Source organism: Malania oleifera, chromosome 8 (assembly GCF_029873635.1).
Source record: "Malania oleifera isolate guangnan ecotype guangnan chromosome 8, ASM2987363v1, whole genome shotgun sequence".
Lineage (NCBI taxonomy): Eukaryota > Viridiplantae > Streptophyta > Magnoliopsida > Santalales > Ximeniaceae > Malania > Malania oleifera.
In genome coordinates, this window is record NC_080424.1 from 18,235,442 (window position 1) to 18,259,721 (window position 24,280).

The following is a 24,280-nucleotide window of genomic DNA, read 5'->3' on the forward strand; positions in this document are numbered from 1 at the left end:
ATAGCTTTGAGGTGAAATTTTTTATAGGCCAATACTTCTTCTTCTTCTTCTTTGTATGTCTTCTTCTTCTTGTATTTCTCTTATTCTTCTTCTCATGTTTTTCTTAATGACGAATCTTCCCCTGCCACCCATATCTGCCGATATGTAAGACCTACCTGGTTCTCTGCCAGTCTTATCCTCAATAAATCTCACTTATTTATTACGAATATACATTGTTTTTTCCTTGACAAACGTGATTCGATCCGATTAGCTGATTACCTTGCTGACCCCCATTCCCCTCCTCACCATAACAAGACAGGGCATAGGCAATAGTATCAACGTTCTAAATTATTATTCATTAATTGTCACTTATTGTAGACATTACAAACTTTTTGGCACGATTGCCACCCAGATCATCCATAGTTGATGTCACTATATTGATTTTATGTGTATCTCCCAACGCCCATCGGTTTCTCGTTTACATGACATCGGACCCTAACTAAGTAATGATCCCACAAAGGTGAATACGCGCCTGACCTTGTCTTCCTGTATGTGTAGCATGACGAAGCTTTATCATGCTTGAATGTGTGACCACGCCCCTTGATGCCTCTTCAGCAAATTCCCCTCCACTAGTCGCGCGTTCACCTTTCGCTTTTTGTTTCTCGCGCGTTAACGCCGCGCAGCTCACCCCCCCATGTGACTCTCCGTATGATGATAAAGATGGCGGGGGCTTGGTTTTATTCATGTTGACAATTATATCTGGAATCAATGGCAATTTCCCCCCTATACTATTTGACTATATATTTATTTCTACTATTTTTTTAAAATTTCACTAATAATTTAATGTATCCGTTTTCCCAATATTAGACCACAGACTCTATTATCTTGCCTGAATTGGGAAAGTTAGATAACAACGGAAAATGCAAAAGACATGAAATGAACAAGGTGCACCCAATATTTGCATTGCGAACGTCTTTTCAAATGAGAAGCTTCAGTTCACATACCTATATTCTTTTCAAAAACAGGTTTGAAAATTATACCCATACCATAAAAGTGATTGAGTGCAACATAAATTTGACAGCAAAATGTGTTATTTATAAGATAATCAATATAGATGCATAATTCTGTTAACACATACTCATTGAAAATAAAGTCTCTGTGGGTAAAATCCACCTCCACACCGTCATTCAAAAACCAATGTTGGTGTCGATAACGGCCAAGTCTTTTAACCCTAATCAGCTACATCTGCAAAGTCCAAGTCCCGCACTATGTTTGTTGTGTGATGCACAAGCATGCCATCACATTCGGACCCCCCACAACAGAACACCACTAGAATACAAGTTGAGGGTTTCAGTCACTACTTCCCACCCGCCGTCTCTGGCTTCGAATTGTTACACTACAACCCATAATACTATTTAACAGAAGTTGGCCCCTGTCATCTGATTACAACCCCGCACTACCATTTCATGGCCTTACTATCAAGCTTTCCACGCCACCCTATACTTATATATGTGTGGTATCCAGCCGCTTATACCGTTTATGAGTGGTCATGCCACGAACAGGCGGGCAGAAACCCCAAATCATGGAGATATCGGATTGAGCCTACTGGGCACACCAAGGATGCTATTCACTCTTAAAAAAATGGGTAAATGTGGGAAACAAACATTCGAGGAAAGACAAAAACTGATTGCACCAAAGCATGAGCAAAAAGGCATTAGCACATGCCAGAATGCCCCAAAGAAGTAGCGAGGGGAGGAGAGCTGCAGAAACCACTCATATTGACATTGCATAACTAGTATACACAATAGAAAAACATAAAACCAGGCCGTTGAACCCCCCCCGCCGCCAACCGAACAACCGCATTCCAAACAGGGGAAAATGAAATAATGCGGATGGGGCTCTGTGAGGAATGCGCAAAGGAGAGTTTCTCAACATGGAAAGATATTGAAGATATCCACACACCTCTAAGCTACTAAGGTTACAAAACAGAATTGAGGTATCCAAAATATTTCCAGATATTTATAAAACATTTTGGAACTTTGTTGTATTGAAGAAATGAATCTGTTCCAAGTGAAACACAGCTATCATCTGTTAATATAGGAAGTAAAGTTAATTATTTAATAATTATTTCACGAAAAGATGACTACAATACTCAGCTGTGTCCCTTTCTGGTTAACCAAAAACCAAATACCAAAAAGATCATATGCTACAAATTTTTCCTTTTTCTTCTGTTCTTTCCTCGCAGAAACAATACCAATGTTTTGCTATCAAAAGGCATTATGGATGTTCTGTTATCATAATAAATTCAAAACAAATTTCAAAAAAAAACAAAATTTCTTTTACTGATTGGAAGGCACTTCAAATTTTAGGTTGGGATCCACTTTACAAGGAAAACACATGCTATCTGTATCAACCTAATCATATTTCTGCACTCTTTCAAAATCTCATGTGTCCAATATCAAGCAACTTCTTCGCAGGCGAAAGTACAACATTAACCATTTTCTGTTTCACATGTATATCTTTATGAATATAAATCGGATGTCACGTATAACACAATCAACATAAATAGAAGAAGAGCCAATGTTTCAAGAACTTCACATCCAAAATTCCAAATGGACCCCAAAAAAGAAAAGCCAAATGATTGAGATATTGAAACTCAAAGCATGCCACCAATTACAAAATTCATAGGGTTCTTAATTAATGTTTCATTTCTGGCCATCTAGTGTTCTAAAATGGCCTCAATCAATGTAGTGTAGACTTGTGCTCAGCTTAACATATTGATGCAGGCACAGATACACAGACAGAGGAGAAAAGAGAACGAAGAAAGAGAAATAGGAGAAGAAAGGAAGTGAGATAGGAAGGGGGAGAGGAGAAAGTTGTACATAGACAGCCAGAGAGCGAGAGTAATACAAGATTCAATCTTTGATTTTTTTATGTCCAAAATGTATGGGGGGGGAAAAAAAATTACCTAACATCATAAGCCTATATGAGGGCAACAAAGAAACATAAGATTAAAACAACTGGGAAATTACAAAATACCCAAGCTGAGTAAAAAACATATAAAGAATTCCCAAATACTAAATATCAACACTAAAACCTTAAAAATAATGAATATTTAAAACAACCCTGAATTAGCTAAACGTCCTAAAAAAAAAATCCAAACAAAAGCAATTCCTAATTCTAAATCTTTAGTATATGATTCCGACAATTATCCAGATGCGATACTCCATTAAAACTCCCTGGCTAGAGAAAACACAACCTGAGTTTTGAAGTGGCATAGTGCCAACAACTCAACGTTTAGCAAAAAAACTTCAACCAAACAACTATCCGGAAATGTGTTGCATCCTCGATCACATAGAGAAGTAGAAAAACAGTCCTAATAATGATGCAATCAATAAGCATCCATATCATGGTTTGCATGTGACACACCAATGACAACAATGTCCAAGCTTCAGCTTGAGAAGCAATATTCAAAGTGAAGTCAATTGCAAGCAATAAGATTCCAATGTCCTTTACTAAATTATACAATTCCTCAACAAGAAATTAATTTAATATCCAAATCTAATGAGGTATTCAAGGTCTATATGCAATCATATTCTCTAGAACATCTCCCCAAACATCCGAGCCCGTGGTGCTCCTAATGAGAAATCAAATCTAATGAGAATTTGACAAACCTGGAGCAACGACTCATTCCTCCTTTGAGTTAAAAATGGTGTAAAGTTGGAAAACAGGGTCATGACAACAGGTCTCTCCTAGTAGTTTGCCACTTATCTTGGAAGTCATTGCAAGTCTGAAGCAACATAGCTTGGTGACAAGTCCCAGTCCATCTCTGGCCTAGAGGCTCCAACAGTGTTAGGGTCAATGAAGACAAGGTCATGACCTTATTTTGAGAAGGTTCAGGAATCATATTCACAGGGAATAAAAAAAATTGTGCACTCCGTATATGCAGATCATTTTCTGTAGTCTTGCCATGCAACAAATTTCATAGGACTTAGGATATTGATTGTTATCCTCAACTATTAATATTCTAGAACATCTTAGAGAGTCTAGGAATACCTCTTACATGGAGAAATAGATCTAGAGTAACGACAATTCTTTAAGATAGTAGTGGTGTATTGGAGTGGAGAAATCTCTTCACTTCAACGCATATGTAACCCTCAGAAGAGATAGGGAACGTTTTCAAATCTGCCAAAAATCATATGCACTTCGGATTCATCCCTCAACCTTTTGAACATAATTACCATGCTAGCTCCTTAATAAGAGCACACCGATAATGAGGCTATGATTTTAAGGCTAATCTAGAAGAAAGTTAAAGACATACACAACCTGCTCCACTAATCATGAGAATCCAACTAGGTAGGAACTTAGTCTAGATAGGGAACTGGCTCATAACCTTTTTTTTTTTTTTCTTTTTTAACAGGAGAGTTAAAAAAGCGATCAACACAAATTCAAACAAGTACAAAAGACAAGCAACAATCAATTTCCTGCAGAGCAAGTAATGTAAGTTCAACAAAGTTACCAAAAGGTCCTTGGGCCTCCTTGTGCTTGTGACGAAATTCTTTCAAAGAGTTTACTCTAATTTAGAATTAAATCTCCAAGAAAACTCCACTTGTAACTTTGGGAAAAGGGTGTCTGGTATACTGAAAATAACAGTTGAAGATAGATCTTTTCAAACCAACATCAAAAACTTGCGGAGGAGGAGAAAAGTATTTGTTGCAGGAAATCTCAAGCTATCGCAGCGAGTCTCAATAGAGAGAGGAAGAGTAAGTCACCCCTTGAAAACACGGGACTTGACATTGACAGCCCAATTTCAAAAATCAATTCTCAATTTCTCAAGTCTCACAAATAAAGCCTATTAAAAGCAGCACATTGAAAGTCCAGCACCAATGCTGCGTGTTAAATTATCCCACAAACATGATAACTTGCACAAGCACTTGAATTTCCTCGATTCAGCTTTAAAACTTAGGGAAAAACCAAAATATCACGGCTGGAACAATTTTCGCAAATCTGGAAGGAAGGAGAGATTTGGCAGTTTCTCCCCACAGGTCACAAGTGGCATGGGAACATTGTGCCACCAGAAGGTGACCTCCAGCACTGTTGCTCCAGATGTGGCAGATCAAGAGGTTGTGAGTCTAATGGTGTTGGGTGCCGAGTGCCTGACATTGAGGATTTATTTAAGAGGGGGGTAGCTGCGAAAACATCAGGTGGTGTGTGGGGTCACACCCTACTGGATGAGGTGAAATTGTATTTGCAAGGGAAGGCCCTTTGTCACCCCCATTGGGGTTCTGTACTGATGATCAAGGAGGTGTTATTAAAATGGTGCAGGAGGGGTGAGCTCAATTAAGGGGCAGGACTGTAATTCTAGGAAGGGAAGTTTTGCAGTGCTACAGTGTTTGAATCTGCTCCACAAACCAGTGAAAGACTCATTCTTGCAGCAATGAAGCCTGTGGAGGAGAGGATACATTGTTTGGTGGTTGTGGTTTGAATTTTGTTTTTAGGTTTTTATGATTCTTCAATGGAAATTTGTTTGTAGGAATCGCGTTGTTTGGTCGCAGAATAGTATTCTTTGTAATAAGACGAAACATAGTGAAAAATTTTGGGAATTAGGGAAATAACTATTCCGTGTATGTTCTTTATTATTCATTTCAAATATGTAATAAGAAGAAATAGACTTATCCAGGATCAAAATTGGAATAGTTATTTCCTATCTATTCATTGCTATGACTTATAAAAGGTTTCACATGTTATTCGCTTATGACATTCAACATAAATTTTTATATAAATCATTGAAACAATATATAACTATTTATTCCTAGGAACAGAAGCCACAAAGAAAGTAGGTTTTAGAACTTGTTGGTGCATCATTCCAAGTGTGAAACCAGGACGGACAATGGGTGAATCAAGATTTGCTTTGGTACCAATGATGAGGGACAGCCACATCGATCAGAAATCAGAGAGTAACAGAGAATTACGGAGGTGAGAAATCGAAGAAGAAGAAGAGAAAGCAATGGAGGATAAGAAGAACAGAGCAAGAAGAGAAAGAAAAGTGACAGCAAGGACAGAATGGAAAGGGAAAGAAAGAACAGGGATGAGAAGAAAGCACAGGACTGAAGAGAAATGAGACAGAAAAAAGAAGAAAGAAGAAGAAGAAGAAGAAGAAGAAAAGAGGGCAGAGGTTACAGGAAGAGAGAGAGGAGGGAACAGGAACTGACAATAGAATTTTCAAATGGTGACTGTCTGATGTAGGATGGCAGAGGAGGGCATTTGAATGGATCATTTAGCCCAATTTGGAGGCGTATGTTGAAAATAGGGTCCTAGTTTTGGGATCTCTTCTTAAAACCCAAATGTGTTTAGTTAGTTGTTTTAAGTCGTGGCGTAGTTTGCATGGGATTATGATTTTTATGTAGTTTTCGGGGTTCATGGTAGTATCTTCTTCTCTTTTTCGTCTTCTGCTTTTCTTCTTCGTATTATTGCGTCCAAAACCCAATATGAGTTTAGTTAGTTGTTTAAGATGTGTACTTCTTCTTATTCCTTCATGCTCTCAGATTTCTACTCTGATCTGAAATTTCAGTTGAAAAAAAACATAAATCGCAGTTATTCACTACTGATTTTTTTCTGAAATTCGAGCAATGACCCAGTTTGTTTTTGAAGCCTCTTTCCTGATGATTTTTGAGACACCTCGCTACTCAATTAAACAGAACCCGGAGAAGAAACCCACTGCCCTAAAAGATGTGTGTCGCACACGAAAATGATGAATCTCACAAAGCACGGCCGAAACCCGACTTCCTGCTCTTTTCTATCAGACCATCCCCACCAATGTAATCCCCATCCCGATCTGACTTGACTCAATTATATCACCAGCGGGCCATCGCTGGCGGCGCACACACAGGCAACTGCAAGTAGATTCTGCCAGAATCCCCCTCCTGCCAGAATCAGGAAATTGAGTTGTTTTCTCCTAATTTCAATTTGCAGCATGATATTTTGGTTCCCATACTTGAAATTGTGCAAGGTTAAGGATTTACTAGAGAAGCAAGAATTGCATACCAGCCATTGGAAATCAGGTTTTGTACTGCGGCATTTGTTAAGTTACCATGAGTGAATTGTTCAGTTCATAATGATACGAAAGAAAGATTAATGATGACTTGAAGATTGATCCTTGAATAATTGAGAATGAGCTCATGATTTGCATCATACAATGCATCATGGTGACCAATGTTTGAATGGCTGCAAAGGTGGAATGTTATCTGAGTGTACAAAACATGAAACATGACTTGGAGACTATTACCAATGCTTCAATAGGCTAACAACCGAAGTTGCAGCCTTAAGTAAAGGCCAATGGAATTTTCCTACCAACAAGATGGTGGAAAATTGGAATAGCTGCGACCTCATACTTGAGTGGGTGAAGGCCGAAAAATCTTGTAAGGTAATTTTAAACTAGAAGTGTCAAATTTAAAGTGATGGTGTTGACCTATAGGTCACACCCGGTTTTGAAATGACAAATATTAGGTATTTGCTGATTTCAATGTTTGTGTAGGCTTTAAAGAGCATCCAAGGAATAAACTTGAAACAACATAGACCCTGAGATTTTAAATTGTATTGTCAATTCAATTAATGCACTCTGGTCTGTAATAGGTAACTAAGGATAATTAGTGTATATTACCTGGAATATCAGGCAATCAGGATATATGGTAGCTCAGTAGACCCATAGATTGGACTCTTAAGTCCACAAAACACCTCACAATTCATACAAAATACAGCGATGTTAAATGCACTTTTAAATTGAATATTATTAGGAAAATGAGAGAGTCGGCGAACTGCACACAAGAGTTTCAAAAATCCTCGGGCGCGCGAATGTTTGAGAAGGCAACAATTTGACTTAGGCTATCGGGAGACAGAAGAAATTTATGCATACCGTCACACGGGGCGCCAACCACCTGAAAAGGAGATGCCACCAACTCAGGGCTACGAGTTGTCTAGTTCAAATTGAGCCCCGGGCGACCGAACACACTAGTAATGGCTACGAACCTATGATGGACACCCAAATTCATGAAGAAAATTTCTGATTTGATTTCGGGCCACCGAAATGAAACTCGGGGCGCTGAACCTATTTAAAGACATTTTATTATGTGGTCTATTTCGACGCGATCCGAAATCAAGTCAGCCACCCGAACTCGTGTCGGGTTTTTTTTTTAAAAAAATTTTTAACGAGGTAAATATACGGTTAAGTTGGGTTATTGTGTTTAAACAATTTTGAAACTTTTTAAGAAGTCCCAACAAGTCCCAAACGGTTATAATTTTAACTACCTAAAATATCGGCTCATTGGTACGATTAGTATAATAGCCAATTTATTAGCCAAAAATCCTCTCTTTTTTGGAAAACACTCTCTTTGTCCAAATACTCTCAAATTTCCATTTCCTTGATACATTCTGAGATTGTGAGAGCATAATTAGAGTGCTTGGGATTGCTAGACTTTGTTAGAAACTCTCATATATGTGTTTGATTGTGATATTATCTTTGGAGAGTTTAGCTTAAGTTTATCCCACAGATTTTAATATTATAAATCTTGTGTTGGAATAAAGTAGTAAGTTTAAGATATTTGCATTGTTATTGCAAGTGTCCAATAGCTTTGATTTTTGTTGTACAAAGATATTTTCAACAAGCAAAATATTTTCAAACTAGTAGTGTGCTTATTTCATTGAAGAAAATCTTCTTGAACTAGTTTGAATACCTTATTGATATCTTTGGAATATTGGTTTGCTATTGAACTGTGCTTTGCTTAAATTCCAAGATATTGCTTATATTGAACACTCTTGAGCATTTCACTGATTATACCATATTGAGTGTTGATAGCACAACTATTTGCATCACTGAGCTTACACTATATCCATATCATTGATATGTATGTGACTGCGCATATTGGGTACATATCTGCTTTACATGAAAGCATAATCACTGTACCAGTTGATTAAGAAAATACTGTAGTATTCCAGGCGTGGCCTGAGGGGGCGGTAATCCATCCCGGTGAGGATTGTGTGTAAAGGTTGAGGTTGTGCTAATTGACCTGATTGTTTAGGTACCGCTCCACCCATTTAAGATAGTGGTAATCCTTGTGCTTGTTAGTTAAGGCGGGGACGTGGGCAATTTACCGAACCTCGATAACACTTCTGCGTGTCACTTCTCTTTACTACTTTCTGGTGCATGCTTAGTTGATTAAATTGCGTTATTTAATTTCTACTACATATTACAATTGATTTATTTTACTTGCACTAGATTGACTTTAGGATTGTGAATACATGTTGTTAGGATACTGACCTAGGGCATTAATTTTAAAAATACCAATTCACCCCCCCCCCCCTCTTGGGATCACAGTAAAGCTAACATTTGGTATCAGAGCCACGAAGCATAAACTCATAGTTATTTTGCAAAAGATCTTAAATGGCTCATAGCTCCGTGACCCCTTTCCCTAAGGGACCATCTTCTACACAACCTCCGGTTTTCAGTGGTGTTAATTACACCTTCTGGAAACAGAGGTTGCGCATTTACCTTCAAAATACATATTGGAAGGTGTGGAGGATCGTCTCTAAGGAAAATTATGTTCCTATGAAAACACAGAGTACAACTAGAGTTCCTAAAACTGAGGAAGAGTATAATGATGATGATATGAAAATTGTTAGTTTGAATGTCACTTTTATGAATATTTTGTATTGTGGTCTTGATGTGAAGGAGTTTAATAGAGTAATGGCATGTGCTACTGCAAAAGAAATCTAAAATAAGTTAAAAGTCACATATGAAGGTACTAGGGATGTGAAAGATAGCAGGATAGATATGCTGACTAGTGAATATGAGGCCTTTAGGATGAATGTAGGTGAGTCCATTCAAAGTATATACACTAGATTTACACACATTATAAACTCACTACATGCATTAGGTAAGACCTACCCTACATATGAGATGATTAGAAAGATCCTTAGAGGCTTGCCTCCTGTTTAGGAAGCTAAGGCTACGGCCATTTCTGAGGGTAGAGACCTTAGGGCCGTGACTCTAAATGAATTGATAGGTTCCCTGATCACCTATGAATTAGCCATAAATGAGAGACGCAATGAACATAATAGGATGAAAAAGGTGACTGCATTGAAAACTTTCACGAATACATCTAGTGAATGCAGCGAACCTGACACTGAGGATGATATGGTCATGCTAACTAGAAAATTTAGCAGATTCTTCAAGAAGAATAGAATGTCATACAAAAGATATAGGGAGTCTACATTTGAGAAGGGAGAGTCTAGCAAAAGAAAAAAAAAATCAAATGCTCCCACGTGTTACAATTGCAACAAAGTTGGGCACATCAAGCCAGACTGCCCACTACTGAAAAATGAGACTAAGAAAAAGAAGAAAACCATGAAGGCAGGCACTTCATGGGATAAATTAAGCAGCGGTGACTCAGAATCAGACCGCATTGACTCAGAGATTGCTAATCTATGCTTGATGGCACACGGTGATGAGGTATCGTCCTCTTCCTTTTTATCTTCATATTATTCATCTGATGATTGTGATTCTGATTGCATGCCTACGTTTAGAGAATTACAATTTGAATATATTCATATATCTAAACTGTTGAATAAAATGACCAAAGAAAATGATGATTTGAAAAAGAAATGTGAAAATTGGTCAAAATTGTTTGGAATTGCAAAAACCTCTCATGCTTCTATTTTGAAAGAAAAAGATGTGACTATTGCTGAACTTGAGAGGAAATTAGAGGATAACTCCATAGTTGGTTTTAAATTCACCGAGAGCAAACGCAATTTTGAAAAACTACTTGGTACCCAAAGAAATTCTCTAAGTAAAGAGGGTTTAGGTTTTAATGGTATTGAAAATATTAGACGACCAAATCTTTACTCGGGACATTTCACACGTGAATCAAAATCTCAAGTCCCTCCTAAAGATCCTAAGTGTAGAATGAAATGTTTTAAATGCAAACAAATTGGCCATATTCAATTTGATTGTCCACTTAGGAATAAACATGCGAAAGTTAGAAAAGTATGGGTAGTTAAGGGTGATCCAGTTACTAACCCCCGTGGACCCAACAAAATTTGGGGACAGCATCAGTTACTTAGTCTATATTGCAGGTATGTTTAAGATCGTCCTCCTCCAAGGACATGTGGTACCTGGATAGCGGGTGCTCACGGCACATGACCGGCGACAAGGCAAAATTTATGTCCATCATTCCCCAAGGATGCAGGATATGTAACGTTTGGCGACAATGCAAAGGGATGCATCATCGGCGTAGGTAAGGTTGGTAAGGATCCATCCCTTGTTATTGATAATGTTTTATTAGTTGATGGGCTGAAGCATAATTTGTTGAGCATAAGTCAGTTGTGTGATAAAAGATATAAGGTATCATTTGAAAATGATAAATGCATAGTTGAAAGTAAATCAGATCATAAAGTGTTTTTTACTGCAGATCGCCATGAAAATGTATACACTACCACGTTTGATAACTTAGCTTCACAACAAGTAACTTGTTTTTCTGCAATAAATGAAGCTAGCTGGTTATGACATAGGCGCTTAGGACACACTAGCATTGACTTATTGTCAAAACTAGTGAGAAAAGAATTAGTAAAAGGCTTACCTAAAACATCATTTGTAAAAGATAAAATTTGTGATGCATGTCAAATGGGTAAGCAAACAAAATCTAGTTTTAAGAAAAAGAAATTTATATCTACCACTAGACCACTTGAAATGCTTCACTTAGATTTGTTTGGTTCTAATTCTGTGCAAAGTCTTGGTGGTAAATCATATGCTTTTGTCATTGTTGATGACTTTTCTAGGTTCACATGGGTGCTATTTCTCTCACATAAAAATGAATCATGTAAACAGTTTACTAAACTTTGTAGGAGAATTCAAAATGAAAAAGGCTATAAGATAACCCATATAAGAAGTGATAGAGGCATTGAATTTAAAAATGAAGGCATAGAAAATTATTGTGACCTAGAGGGCATATCACATAATTTTTCTGCACCTAGGACCCCTCAACAAAATGGCGTGGTAGAAAGAAAGAATAGGTCATTACAAGAAATGGGTAGAACTATACTGAATGAACATAACTTGCCTAAATATTTTTGGGCCGAGGCCATAAATACTGCTTGTTATGTCATAAATAGGGTGTTGATTAGACCGTCACTTAATAAAACCCCTTATGAATTGTGGAACAACCATAAACCTAATATTTCCTATTTTCATGTTTTTGGTAGTAAATGCTTTGTGCTTAGGGATAATGAACATTTAGGGAAATTTGATTCTAAATCCGATGAAGGCATTTTCCTAGGCTATGCTCTTAATAGTAAAGCATATAGGGTTTTCAATAAAAAAACATTGATTGTCATTGAATCTATCCATGTCGTGTTTAATGAATCTAATCCATTTTCTAAGAAAGATGATGAAGATGACATTGACATTAGAAAATGTTTAGACAAGTTATCTATTGAAAACAATGCAAGTGAAAATTCAAAAGTAAATGATAAATCATCTGAAAATAATGACAATGAAAATGAAGTTCAAGAGTTGCCTAAAGATTGGAAATTCATTAGGAACCATCTTGTGGATCAAATCATAGGTGAACCATCCCGTGGTGTAACCACAAGATCTTCCTTGAAGAACCTAGTGAGTCATTCTACTTTCTTATTCCAAGAAGAACCTAAAAATATTAAAGAAACCATAAAGGATGAGTCTTGAGTGATGTCCATGCAAGAAGAACTTAATCAATTTGAAAGAAGCAAAGTGTAGACCCTAGTTCCTAGGCCTAATGATCATACAATTATTGGAACTAAATGGGCATATAAAAATAAGAAAATGAGAACGGAGTAGTAACTAGGAATAAGGCTAGACTAGTTGCCCAAGGTTATAATCAGGAAGAGGGGATAGACTTTGATGAAACATATGCTCCTGTTGCTAGGTTAGAAGTCATTCGTATGCTACTTGCTTATGCCGCTTTTAAAAATTTAAAATTGTTTCCAATGGATGTTAAAAGCACTTTTCTAAATGGCTATATTAATGAAAAAGTATATGTAGAACAACCACCCGATTTTGAAAATCATATTGGTTATCTAAGGCTTTGTATGGATTGAACAAGCTCCTAGAGCTTGGTATGAGAGGCTTAGTAGTTTTCTGCTAGAAAATGGGTTTACCCGTAGCAAGATTGACACTACACTCTTCATCAAATCCAAAAATGATGATATGCTCATAGTTCAAATTTATGTTGACGATATCATTTTTGGAGCAACCAATGATGAATTGTGTAATATGTTTGTCAAATGCATGCAAAGTGAATTTGAAATGAGCATGATGGGTAAACTAAGTTTCTTTTTAGGGCTGCAAATTAAACAAGCTGAATATGGAACTTTCATATGCCAATCTAAATATGTCAGGGACTTGCTAAAGAAATTTAATATGAAAGATTGTAAAATTCTTGGTACCCCTATGAGTTCTTCCATTAAACTTGATAAAGATGAGCAAGGGATCCCTGTTGACGTGAAATTGTATTATGGCATGATTGGTAGTCTTCTATATCTCACTGCTAGTAGGTCTTATATTATGTTTAGTATGTGCATGTGTGCTAGATTTCAGGCTGCTCCTAAAGAATCTCATCTAATAGCAGTTAAACAAATCATTAGGTATCTAGTTGGAACTATAGAGTTAGGACTATGGTACCCTAAGCATACCTTTGAGATTGTAAGTTATACTGATGCTGACTTTGTCGGTAGTAAGGTTGATAGAAAGAGTATCAGCGGCAATTGTCACTATTTAGGACAATCTCTCGTTTCTTGGTTCTCCAAGAAACAAAACTCAGTTGCCTTATCCACAGCAGAAGCAGAACATATTGCGGCTGGAAGTTGTTGGCTCAAACTCTTCATATGAAACAACAACTTATGGATTTTGGATTGCACTATGATACAATACCGATTAAATGTGATAATACTAGCGCAATCAACATCTCTAAAAATTCTATCTCACATTCACGAACTAAACACATTGAAATTAGACATCACTTCCTTCGTGATCATGTGTAGAAAGAGGATGTGGCTCTTGAGTTTGTATGCACTAATGAGCAGTGGGCGGACATTTTCACTAAACCACTTCCAGAAGATAGGTTCATACAAATTATACGTGAATTAGGTCTCATGCATAGCAGAGATGCCTCCTAGATATTTCATAATTTGCATAAATTCAGGGGGAGCTTTCAAATAATTTTAAAAGTTTAACAACTAATATAACTGTTGATATCTCTTATTGGCTTAGACTTTGTGAAACTGATTATGTTTTGCAATGCATAATTCTCATATTTACTGCATGATGATGATTACACTTATGTTTTATATCTTGATCAAACTGGAACTATTTGAGTTGCCTAGTTGTGGATAAACTGTTAGGTCTTAAATCCTCCAAACAGGTCATTTTTATACAGGAATTTTTGGGAAATGTCTTACTTTCAAATGGCATGCTGCCGAAATTTTTAAAAATTCTCAAACTTCTCTTGTATACAAATGATTCTTACCCATTGCCCTTTTTGCTGTTGCCAAAAGGGGGAGATGAATAAGAGAATAAAAAATTGGGTTAACTAGAAAATTGGGTTGAGTTGAAGTTGAATTTAAATGAAAAATTATTTAAAGTTTTACATAATGCACATTGTTAAGGGGAGTCTTCTAAGGCTATACCAATTTTTGCAAGATGTATTTATCATCATCAAAAAGGGGGAGAATGTTGACCTTATAGGTCACACCCGATTTTGATAATGACAAATACTTAGGTATTTGATGGTTTTCAAGTGTTTGTGTAGGCTTAGATGAGCATCTCAAGGAATGACACTTGAAACAACATGAAGACCCTAAAAATTTTAATTTGCATTGCCAATTCAATTAATGTAGTAACTAGGGATATGGTCTGTATTACTTACCTACATCTCATGCATATAGGATATAAGGTAAGCTTAGTAAGACCATAATATGACCCTAAGTCCCAACACTCTTACATATATCATACAAAATACAGAAGTGTTAAAAATGCACTTAGATTGAATATTATTAGGGAAATTGAGAGAGCTCGGGCGACCGACCCCAGGAGTTCAAAACTCCTCAAGCGCCCGAACTGTTGAAAAGTCAACAGTTGATTTAGGCTCTCGGGCGACCGACCAAATTTGTGCATACCGTCCATGGATGCCCGAACCACCTAAAAAGGGCATTCCACCAACTCGGGCTACCGAGTTGTTTAGTTCAAATTGAGCCCTGGGCGACCGAACCTATGACTAGGCACCCGAATTTACGAAAAAATATTTCTGACTTTGATTCGGGCCACCAAATTGAAACTCGGGCTGCCGAACCTATTTAAAGACCTTTTATTATTGTGTCTGTTCGGGCGACCGAATCACAGTTCAGTCACTTGAACCTCGCAAGGTTAAAAAATTTTTAACTAAGGTAATTACGGGTTAAGTTGGGTTAATTGTGTTTAAACAATTTGAAACTTTTCTAAGAATTCCCAACAAGTCCCAAACGATTATAATTTTACCCTTACCTATAAATATAGGCTCATTTGTAAGGATTAGTAATTAATTAGCAATTTCATTAGCCAAAAATCCTCTCTTTTGAAAACACTCTCGGTCCAAATACTCTCAAATTTCCATTTCCTTGATACATTCTGAGATTGTGAGAGCATATTTAGAGTGGTTGTGATAGCTAGACTTTGCTAGAAACTCCCATTTGTGTGTTTGATTGTGATATTATTTTTGGGGAGTTTAGCTTAAGTTTATCCCACAGATTTTAATATTATAAATCTTGTGTTGGAATAAACTAGTAAGCTTAGGATATTTGCATTGTTATTGCAAGTGTCCAATAGCTTTGATTTTTGTTGTACAAAAATATTTTCAACAAGCAAAATATTTTCAAACTAGTAGTGTGCTTATTTCATTGAAGAAAATCTTCTTGAACTAGTTTGAATATCTTATTGATATCTTTGGAATATTGGTTTGCTATTGAACTGTGCTTTACTTAAATTCCAAGATATTGCTTGTATTGAACACTCTTGAGCATTTCATTGATTATACCATATTGAGTGTTGATAGCACAACTATTTGCATCACTGAGCTTACACTATATCCATATCATTGATGTGTATGTGACTGTGCGTATTGGGTACATATCTGCTGATTGAGAAAATACTATAGTATTCCAGGCGTGGCCTGAGGGGGCGGTAATCCAGCCCGGTGAGGATTGTGTGTAAAGGTTGAGGTTGTGCTAATTGACCTGATCGTTTAGGTACCGCTCCACCCATTTAAGTGAGCATTATAGTGGTAATCCTTGTGCTTGTTAGTTAAGGCGGGGACGTGGGCAATTTACCGAACCTCGATAACACTTCTGCGTATCACTTCTCTTTACTGCTTTCTGGTGCATGCTTAGTTGATTAAATTGTGTTATTTAATTTTTGTTACATATTACAATTGATTTATTTTACTTGCACTATATTGACTTTAGGGTCATGAATATACTGCTGTTAGGATGCTGACCTAGGGCATTAATTTTAAAAATACCAATTCACCCCCCCCCCCCCCTCTTGGGATCATGGTAAAGCTAACAGATGGTTCTCCTAATGAATTTGATGATTAGGTGTACTGAGGATATGACATGAATGAGCCTAGAAAGTTGTACTTTGCTGAATAAAAATTGAAGGGAACTACTCAAATTTGGTGGACTAAACAGCAAGAGATCTTTTGAAGGAGATTTGGTGAGATTGCAACATGGGACGAGATGAAGCGAGCCATGCAAAAGCAATTTGTTCCTCCCAATTATCAGCAGCATGTTCATCTCCAATTCTTTGATTTGAAGCAAGAAGAAAAGACTGTGATGGAGTACACTAGTACATTATATCATTTGGCTACTCGTACCGATATAGAATGGAAAGAGGATGTGATGATAGCTTTGTATAGAAAAGGGTTGAAGCCAGCTACTGCCTCCAAACTTGCTGCTTACATTTGGGGATGCACCACAAGTTGCCACTCAGATTGAGGAGAACATGCAACGCAATCCTCCTAGAGCTACATCAGCCTTTCGGTTTGAGAATAGTATTTGTGGAGTTGAATGAGAGAAGAACATTGAGCAATTGGGTAAAAGTGTTCAAACTAATACCTCTTGGAAGACTCTTGATCATTCTGAAACAACTTCTAAGAGCCAATCATCACTCAAATGCTTTAAATGTCAAGGTTTTGGACATCAAGCTGCACAATGTCCTAAACAATTCATGGCTACTGTGGAAAAGAAGATGATGATGATGACATTCAAGTAGCTGAAGTTGAAACAGAAATTCCAAGTGACTTAAATGATGATGGCAATGTGAAAACCTGTTTAATGCTTTGACATATGCTCTCTTACCACAAGGTTAAAGAAATAGAGGATTGGAGGCGGCACCCACATCTTTCAAACTCAAGTAAATACATACAAACCAAGCCTTACGTCCCACTAGGTTACATGAATCCCTTTTCACCAATTTATGCGATCATGGACAATTTCTTTCAACAAATTCAGGGCTATTAAATCCTTACTCACTATCTCATTCCAAGTTATTTTAGGTCTACCCCTACCCCTTCTACTACCCCTCACAACAACTAACTCACTCTTCCTCACTAGCGCGTTATGTGACTTAAGTTGCAAGTGCCCAAACCATTTGAGTTGTCCCTCCCTTATCTTATCTTCTATATTAGCTACACCTAACTCATTGCAAATATGTTCATTTTTTAATTTATCTTTCAATTTTATACCATTCATCCATCTAATCATTCTCAACTCGGCAACTTTCACTTTTTGGATATGTTGCTTCTTAGTTACCCAACATTCTTATCCATATAGCATAGCTAGTCTTATTGTCGTCCTATAAAACTTTTATTTTAATTTTAAGGGTATTCTACGATTACAAAGCACACTTGAAGTACTTCTCCATTTTACCCAATGTGTTTTAACTCTATGCATTACATCCTTTTCAATTTCTCCAACTTGCATAATAGATCCAAGGTATTGAAATCTACAAGTGCTATTTATTTTTACATCATCAAGTTTAATTTTGTCTCCAGTATTCCTCCTACTATGATTAAATTAAATTTCATATATTCTATCTTATTTCTACTTATCCTAAAGCCTCTAGATTCTAAAGCTTCTCTCCATAATTCTAACTTAACCTATGCTCCACCCCTAGTTTCATTAATCAATATAATATCATCTACAAACAACATATACCATGAAACCTCATTTTGAGTACTTCTAGTCAATTGATCCATCACTAAAGCAAAAAGATAAGTGCTCAAAGTAGATCCTTGATGTACACCTATTGTGATTGGAAACTCTTTAGTCTCTCCACCTATAGTCCTTATACTAATCATTATACCATCGTACATATCCTTCATGACATCAATATACCTACTACATACACCTTTTTTTCTTTTTTTTTTCTTTTTTTTTTTATAAAACCCACCATAGAACTTCTCTAGGTACCCTATCAAACGCTTTCTCTAAATCAATAAATACCATATGCAAATCCATTTTCTTTTCCCTAAAATTTTCCATTAATCTTCTTAAAAGATATATAGCTTCTATAGTAGATCTCCCAAGCATAAAACCAAATTGATTTTCTAACACCTTCATTTCTAGTCTAAATTTTTGTTCAACTACCCTTTCCCACAGTTTCATCATATAACTCATAAGTTTAATTCCACAATAGTTATTACAATTTTGAATATCTCCTTTATTTTCGTATATAGGTATTAAAGTATTTTTCTTCCATTCATATGGCATTTTCTTAATTTTTATAATTGTGTTAAATAAATTAGTTAACCATATAATTCTATTATCACCTAAGCATTTTGAAATTTCAATTGGAATGTTATCCGGTCTTATAAATTTTCCATTTTTTATATTTTTTAGTGCAAACTTAACTTTGTTAACTCTAATCTTGCGAATAAATCTCATATTTTTAGTTTTTTCCTCATTTGTCAATTTTAAGTTTAAGTCTTCTATTTGGTTTTCATTAAATAGCTTACTAAAGTAACTTCGCCATCTTTCTTTTTATGTCTTCTTCCTTAACCAAGACAATATCATCCCCACTTTTGATACATTTTACAATACCTAAGTCCTTACTTTTTCTTGCTCTAGCTCTAAGCAAGTTTAAATATATCTCTTTCCCCTGCATTTAAAAAAAAAAATTCCTAGGATTTATGAGGGGCAACAGTGATGGCTGGGGTAGATGGTTCGTGGAACAAAGTTAGGATCTTATACCAATTGATGTAGGACAAAACAGAGAGGAGAAATGGAGAAAGAGGAGGGAAATAGGAGAAGAAAGCAAGGGAGAAGATAGAAGGGAAGGGAGAAGAAAATAAGAAGTTGCAAGGTAGAGGGAGAAACAACTGTACAGAGAGATGACTGCCATGAGAGAGAGAGAGAGAGAGAGAGATGAGATTCAAACTTTTATTATCCAAAACGTAATAATCCCTTACATAGTCTACGTTTATATGCAACCAAGAAACCCAGAAGTTTTTTTCCTACACAGATGAGAAATTTTTTCATTAAGTGACAAAAACAATCTGTGTAGAACCCAAGAAACTCTAAAGATAAAATAAGTGTAAGAAAAACTCAAATTAACAAAAAATAATGAATAATTTCAAAATATTTAAATATAAAAATAACTAAAAATATTCAAAACAACCTAAAATTAACTAAACTTCCTAAAATATCAAATTTCTCAAACAAAGAAAAATCCCCAACTTCTAAATCTTTGAGCAGTATATGATCTCCTAGGATTATCCATGTGCAGTAACATATCCATAAAATATTAATAAAGCAAAAAGAACAAGAACTATTTTGCAGGAGCCCTGCAGAAAGCATACCTCCACCACCATTTGTGGTCTTCCATAGAGAGCTGAATGTATGTCAAACCAACACTTAGGAGTGCAGTAAGTACTATGAGGATGATGAACATGACAAACAGAATGCTGGAGACAGTGCAGATTTTATAGCCCCAAAGGCTTGCATACAAGTGGTGCAACTCAAGCACAATTGCACTAAAAGGTACAAGACCTGCAATAAACATTTGACTGGGGGTTCTCCTGTACCAAGCTAGTGAAGGAATCTCCCTCGAGCACCTCTTTGTTGCACATGGTGCTTGACATTCAGATCGAAAACGGTATCCAATCACTCCACCCAAGGCAAGCAATGGGATGGTTACAAATATATACAAAGTAAGAATCAATACAATAGTGCCAAGTGGAAGGGCAGTCGTGGAGCCATAAATCATAGCTACTGTATTTAGAATCAACATTATTAGGAACAGAGGACCTGGGTAGAGAATCCCAGAGAGAAGAACACTTCTTTCCTGAGAGAATAAAGAGTATTCCAGTTAAAACAAAGTTAAAATAAAATAAAATAAAACAAAACAAAAATTAATACAGCGAAGAAGTATAATATGTAATTACCCATCCAGTATCAGCAAATTGATTGTGGAAAGCAGAAGCTGTGTAGCCAGCAACAATTGATGTAAGACTATAAATGATGACAAGAGAAGTGCACAATGCTCCATGACTATAGGGATAGAGAATGCCAACAAATGCCAGAATGAATAAGAAGAAAACCCTGGAGGAAAGTGCGCTTGTTATTTGGAAACAATTTTGAAAATGGGAAATTGCAAAAGTTTACAAATGGAAAATCTGATCCAAGTCACATGAAGGGCTTCTAAATTTTGCAAAGCCCGAGATGAAAATTCTGGAGCCATTAACCATCAAACTGCCTCATGATTTGCTAGTTTAACATCTCATCTGTCACCAATCTAAATTTAATATCAAATGATCTTATGCATGAGCACAGAAAAGAAAAGAACAATTCCAGAAGAAATCCAATAATAAAGAAAAAAACTATAGATGGATTTAAACTAATGCAAATGAGCTAAATATTTTGGATGAGATAAAAGCATTTGAGGGTAGCTCTGCCACATCACATGTATCTCACAAACAAATTAAAATTGATCAAGGTCAGTAAAACTCTCAGCCCACAGGACCTGAATTACAGAATTTCCCCTCACCATAAAATTAGCTGCCTAAGGCCGTAACGCTAAATACTTCATAAAGGGGGAAATGTTGAACTATTTCTTTTGGTATGATGGAGGTAAAGGCAGCTTTCAATTTTGTCAAAAACTATGGAGAATAACACCTCCTAAGATGTCTCTTCAGAACTGAGTACACAATAGTGCAATCTAGAGAGTAGTTATGGCACTATGAAACAAGTAACAAGTGGATCAAACTATGGTTCTTTGGAATAACTTACAGTGTCAACAATTGTACACCTGTGCCCATGACCGCACAAAACAAGGATGTGTATGAAGGATATCTAAATACATCACCATGAATATATGTCCAACCAGCCTCCTTATCTTGTTCATCTCCACTAGAACACCTAAAAGACCAAATGATAAACAATAGGCAGACAAATTGAATCTGCTTAGAGCTCTGATACAGGATACAAATACTTCAAGTAAACAACTATTCTAAAGGTGCATACTTTTGTAGATCACTCTTAAGATGCCGCATAAAATGCAATATAAGAAGTCCCATCAATAACAGAATGATGACAACCGAGTTAACAATAGCAAACCAATGAATTTGCTGGTGTGCTGGCAGTAAGGAGGCCTTTGAATATTTTTCCATTCTGTTCTCAAACCGAGTAGAGGTTGCATTCCAGAAAACAGAATAAGAAAATTCAACATTTATCTCAGTGTCTTCCGATATATCCACAACATAATTTGGATCACTAAAAGCACGTATTTCTATGATTTGATTGCCATTGTAGAAAGCATCAAATCGAACATGTTTAAACAAATAGTACTTGGAACTCTTTTCATTAAGGCTCCATTTCTCATCTTCAACTTTCCCAATGAAACCCCAAAATGGAAGATCATCACAGTACATCTGGAAGTAAAAATCATTAGCAACAGCATCCCTGAATTTTGCAGCTTCAACTCTTCCAAGCTTCTTTTGGCACAGGGGCACCTGAATTTTGTCTTCCCGGAATTTCAATTCATATAAAGCATTGTTCAAGCGATCACCATTAAGAACTTCCCCAAGGGATTCCTTCCTTTCAACTATTGGATCTGCATGGCATAAAAGTAAAAAACTCAATTTTCCCCAAAAATTATTAATAATTAAAGTCTGTCGAACATGTGCCAATTGAACAGGTGACAATCAAGAAAATGGCAATTGGATAATTTCAAAACACAATTAATTGTTCTTGATCTTGAGGATATTGATTTATTCCAGGAAGTTCAAGAAGAGGTTCATGTAAGTTAATAACAAGAAGATTTTAGACTCTGTAATTCAAAGATTTGTCTCACTGAATGGCATGGGGTATTCAAACTTGGACCATGCATACCGTTATTGAAAATGAAGATATTTGATTGATTTTTCTATCACTATCACATAAATGTCAATGTGAGCCTAAAGCCTAACCTGGACAGCAGAATGGCCAGTCAAAATATTGGTACGTCTCACTGCAAGACAATAAAAAGTAAAGAACTCTAGATTAAAAGGAATATAGTACTGCCTCAGAAATATTTTTATAGATATATATATATATATACACCATGTAGATTAAGAGGAATATAGTGCTGCCTCAGAAATATTTATATAGATATATACACATTTATATAAATATAAACACACACATATATATTATATATGCTATGTATGTGTGCATGCTGCCTCAAGCCACTTATATTTAAGAGGCAGTCTTGCAATAATTCTATTTTATAATATGTTCATGATTTCTCAGTATTAACATAATAAAAAGTGACAAACACTCAAGTTGCGAAAACAGGTTTCTTATGCATATCATATTGTATGACATCCAATCGAATTCTTGATGCATATGGGTTCATTTTAGTCAACAAATGAAGCCACACTAAACAAAAATTTTATCTAGAGAAATAATGAAATAAAATATCCAAAAAATAAAATTAACATAACACCTGATCCAAGTAATAGTAATGGAAGCGAAATTAAAATATCTTTTTATTGTTGCAACTCATAAATAATAAATTTCCACCCAATGTCTACTACTCCCCTTCCTAAAATATTAAAGATAATTTATAGGTCTGGGATGCATTAAGGCAATATGCCATGAAATAAGTCATTATCCAAGAACAGCATAGAAGGCAGAATATTGCAACCGATACTGTAGATTAAAGTTTGATAAACAGCATTGCAGAAAATGCATTCTAATGAGCATCAAGACTTTTTTGGGTGAGAGATTCCACATAACTTATGAGGGCAACAAAAGCATTAGAAACCAAGTCTAGCCATTCTATTAAATACACTCTCTTTTGGGAAGCCATACTAGTTCAAATTTTCCATCAACATTATACTATGTATCATTATATTCAAATAATCATAGTACAAATTTAGCAGAAATCACTAAAACTAGTGAAAAAATACAACACGAATCATAGTTTCAATAGACTACTAAAGTTTTTGTCAACAGGCCTGCAAAATTACAAAGCCTCCAAGTTTACAAATTATGGGAGGCTTTCACTATTTTTTTTTTTTTTTTATTGGATCAGCACTTTGAGCTGATCATACGTCCTTGAAGAGTTTGTTCTTGCGAATATTCATTGAGAAAATTTTTCTAATAATTGTATTTCTAATCATTGTGCTCATTATATAATCTAATATTTTTCTCAATAGGTTGAGATAACAATAGCCTCTCTAATATCACCAATTCTTATCAAGAATACTTATTGGGTGATCTAGAAAAAGACCTCAACAACAGCAATGACAACAACCAGCCTTAAGTCCTATTATACAGGGTTGGCTACATGATCATTTTCTGCCAATTCACACAATCTAGGGTGTTTTCCACAACTAACTTAAAAGTTGTTAAATCCTTCCTCACTACCTCATTCCAAGTTAATTTAGGTCTACCCTATCTCTTCATAACTAACTCACTCTTCCCCACTAATGCACTACTTGGCTTGTGTTTCAAATGTCCAAACATCTAAGCCACCCCCCCTATCTTATATTCTATTGGTGCTATAGCTAATTATTACAAATGTGTTCATTTATTAATTTATTTTTTAATGTTATACCATTCATCCACCTAAGCATTTGCATTTCAAAAACTTTAACTTTTTAAATATGTTGTTTCTTAGTTGTCCAACATTCTAATCCATATAGCATCGCTGGTCCTATAGCCATCTTATAGAACTTTCCTTTTAATTTTAGTGGTATCC

General features: G+C 36.0%; 1 protein-coding gene across 1 annotated transcript in view; it reads right to left on the reverse strand.

Annotated features, from left to right (window-relative positions):
• Positions 1–24,280, reverse strand: part of LOC131162380 (transmembrane 9 superfamily member 5-like) — a 50,811-nt gene that overhangs the window by 21,176 nt on the left and 5,355 nt on the right. Inside the window, exons 2-5 of the mRNA XM_058118799.1 lie at positions 22,503–22,543; positions 21,559–22,147; positions 21,325–21,453; positions 20,481–20,637 (exon numbers count right to left, since the gene is read on the reverse strand). Of these exons, the coding sequence (XP_057974782.1) occupies positions 20,481–20,637; positions 21,325–21,453; positions 21,559–22,147; positions 22,503–22,543 (916 nt within the window). The remainder of the gene's footprint in view (positions 1–20,480; positions 20,638–21,324; positions 21,454–21,558; positions 22,148–22,502; positions 22,544–24,280) is intronic.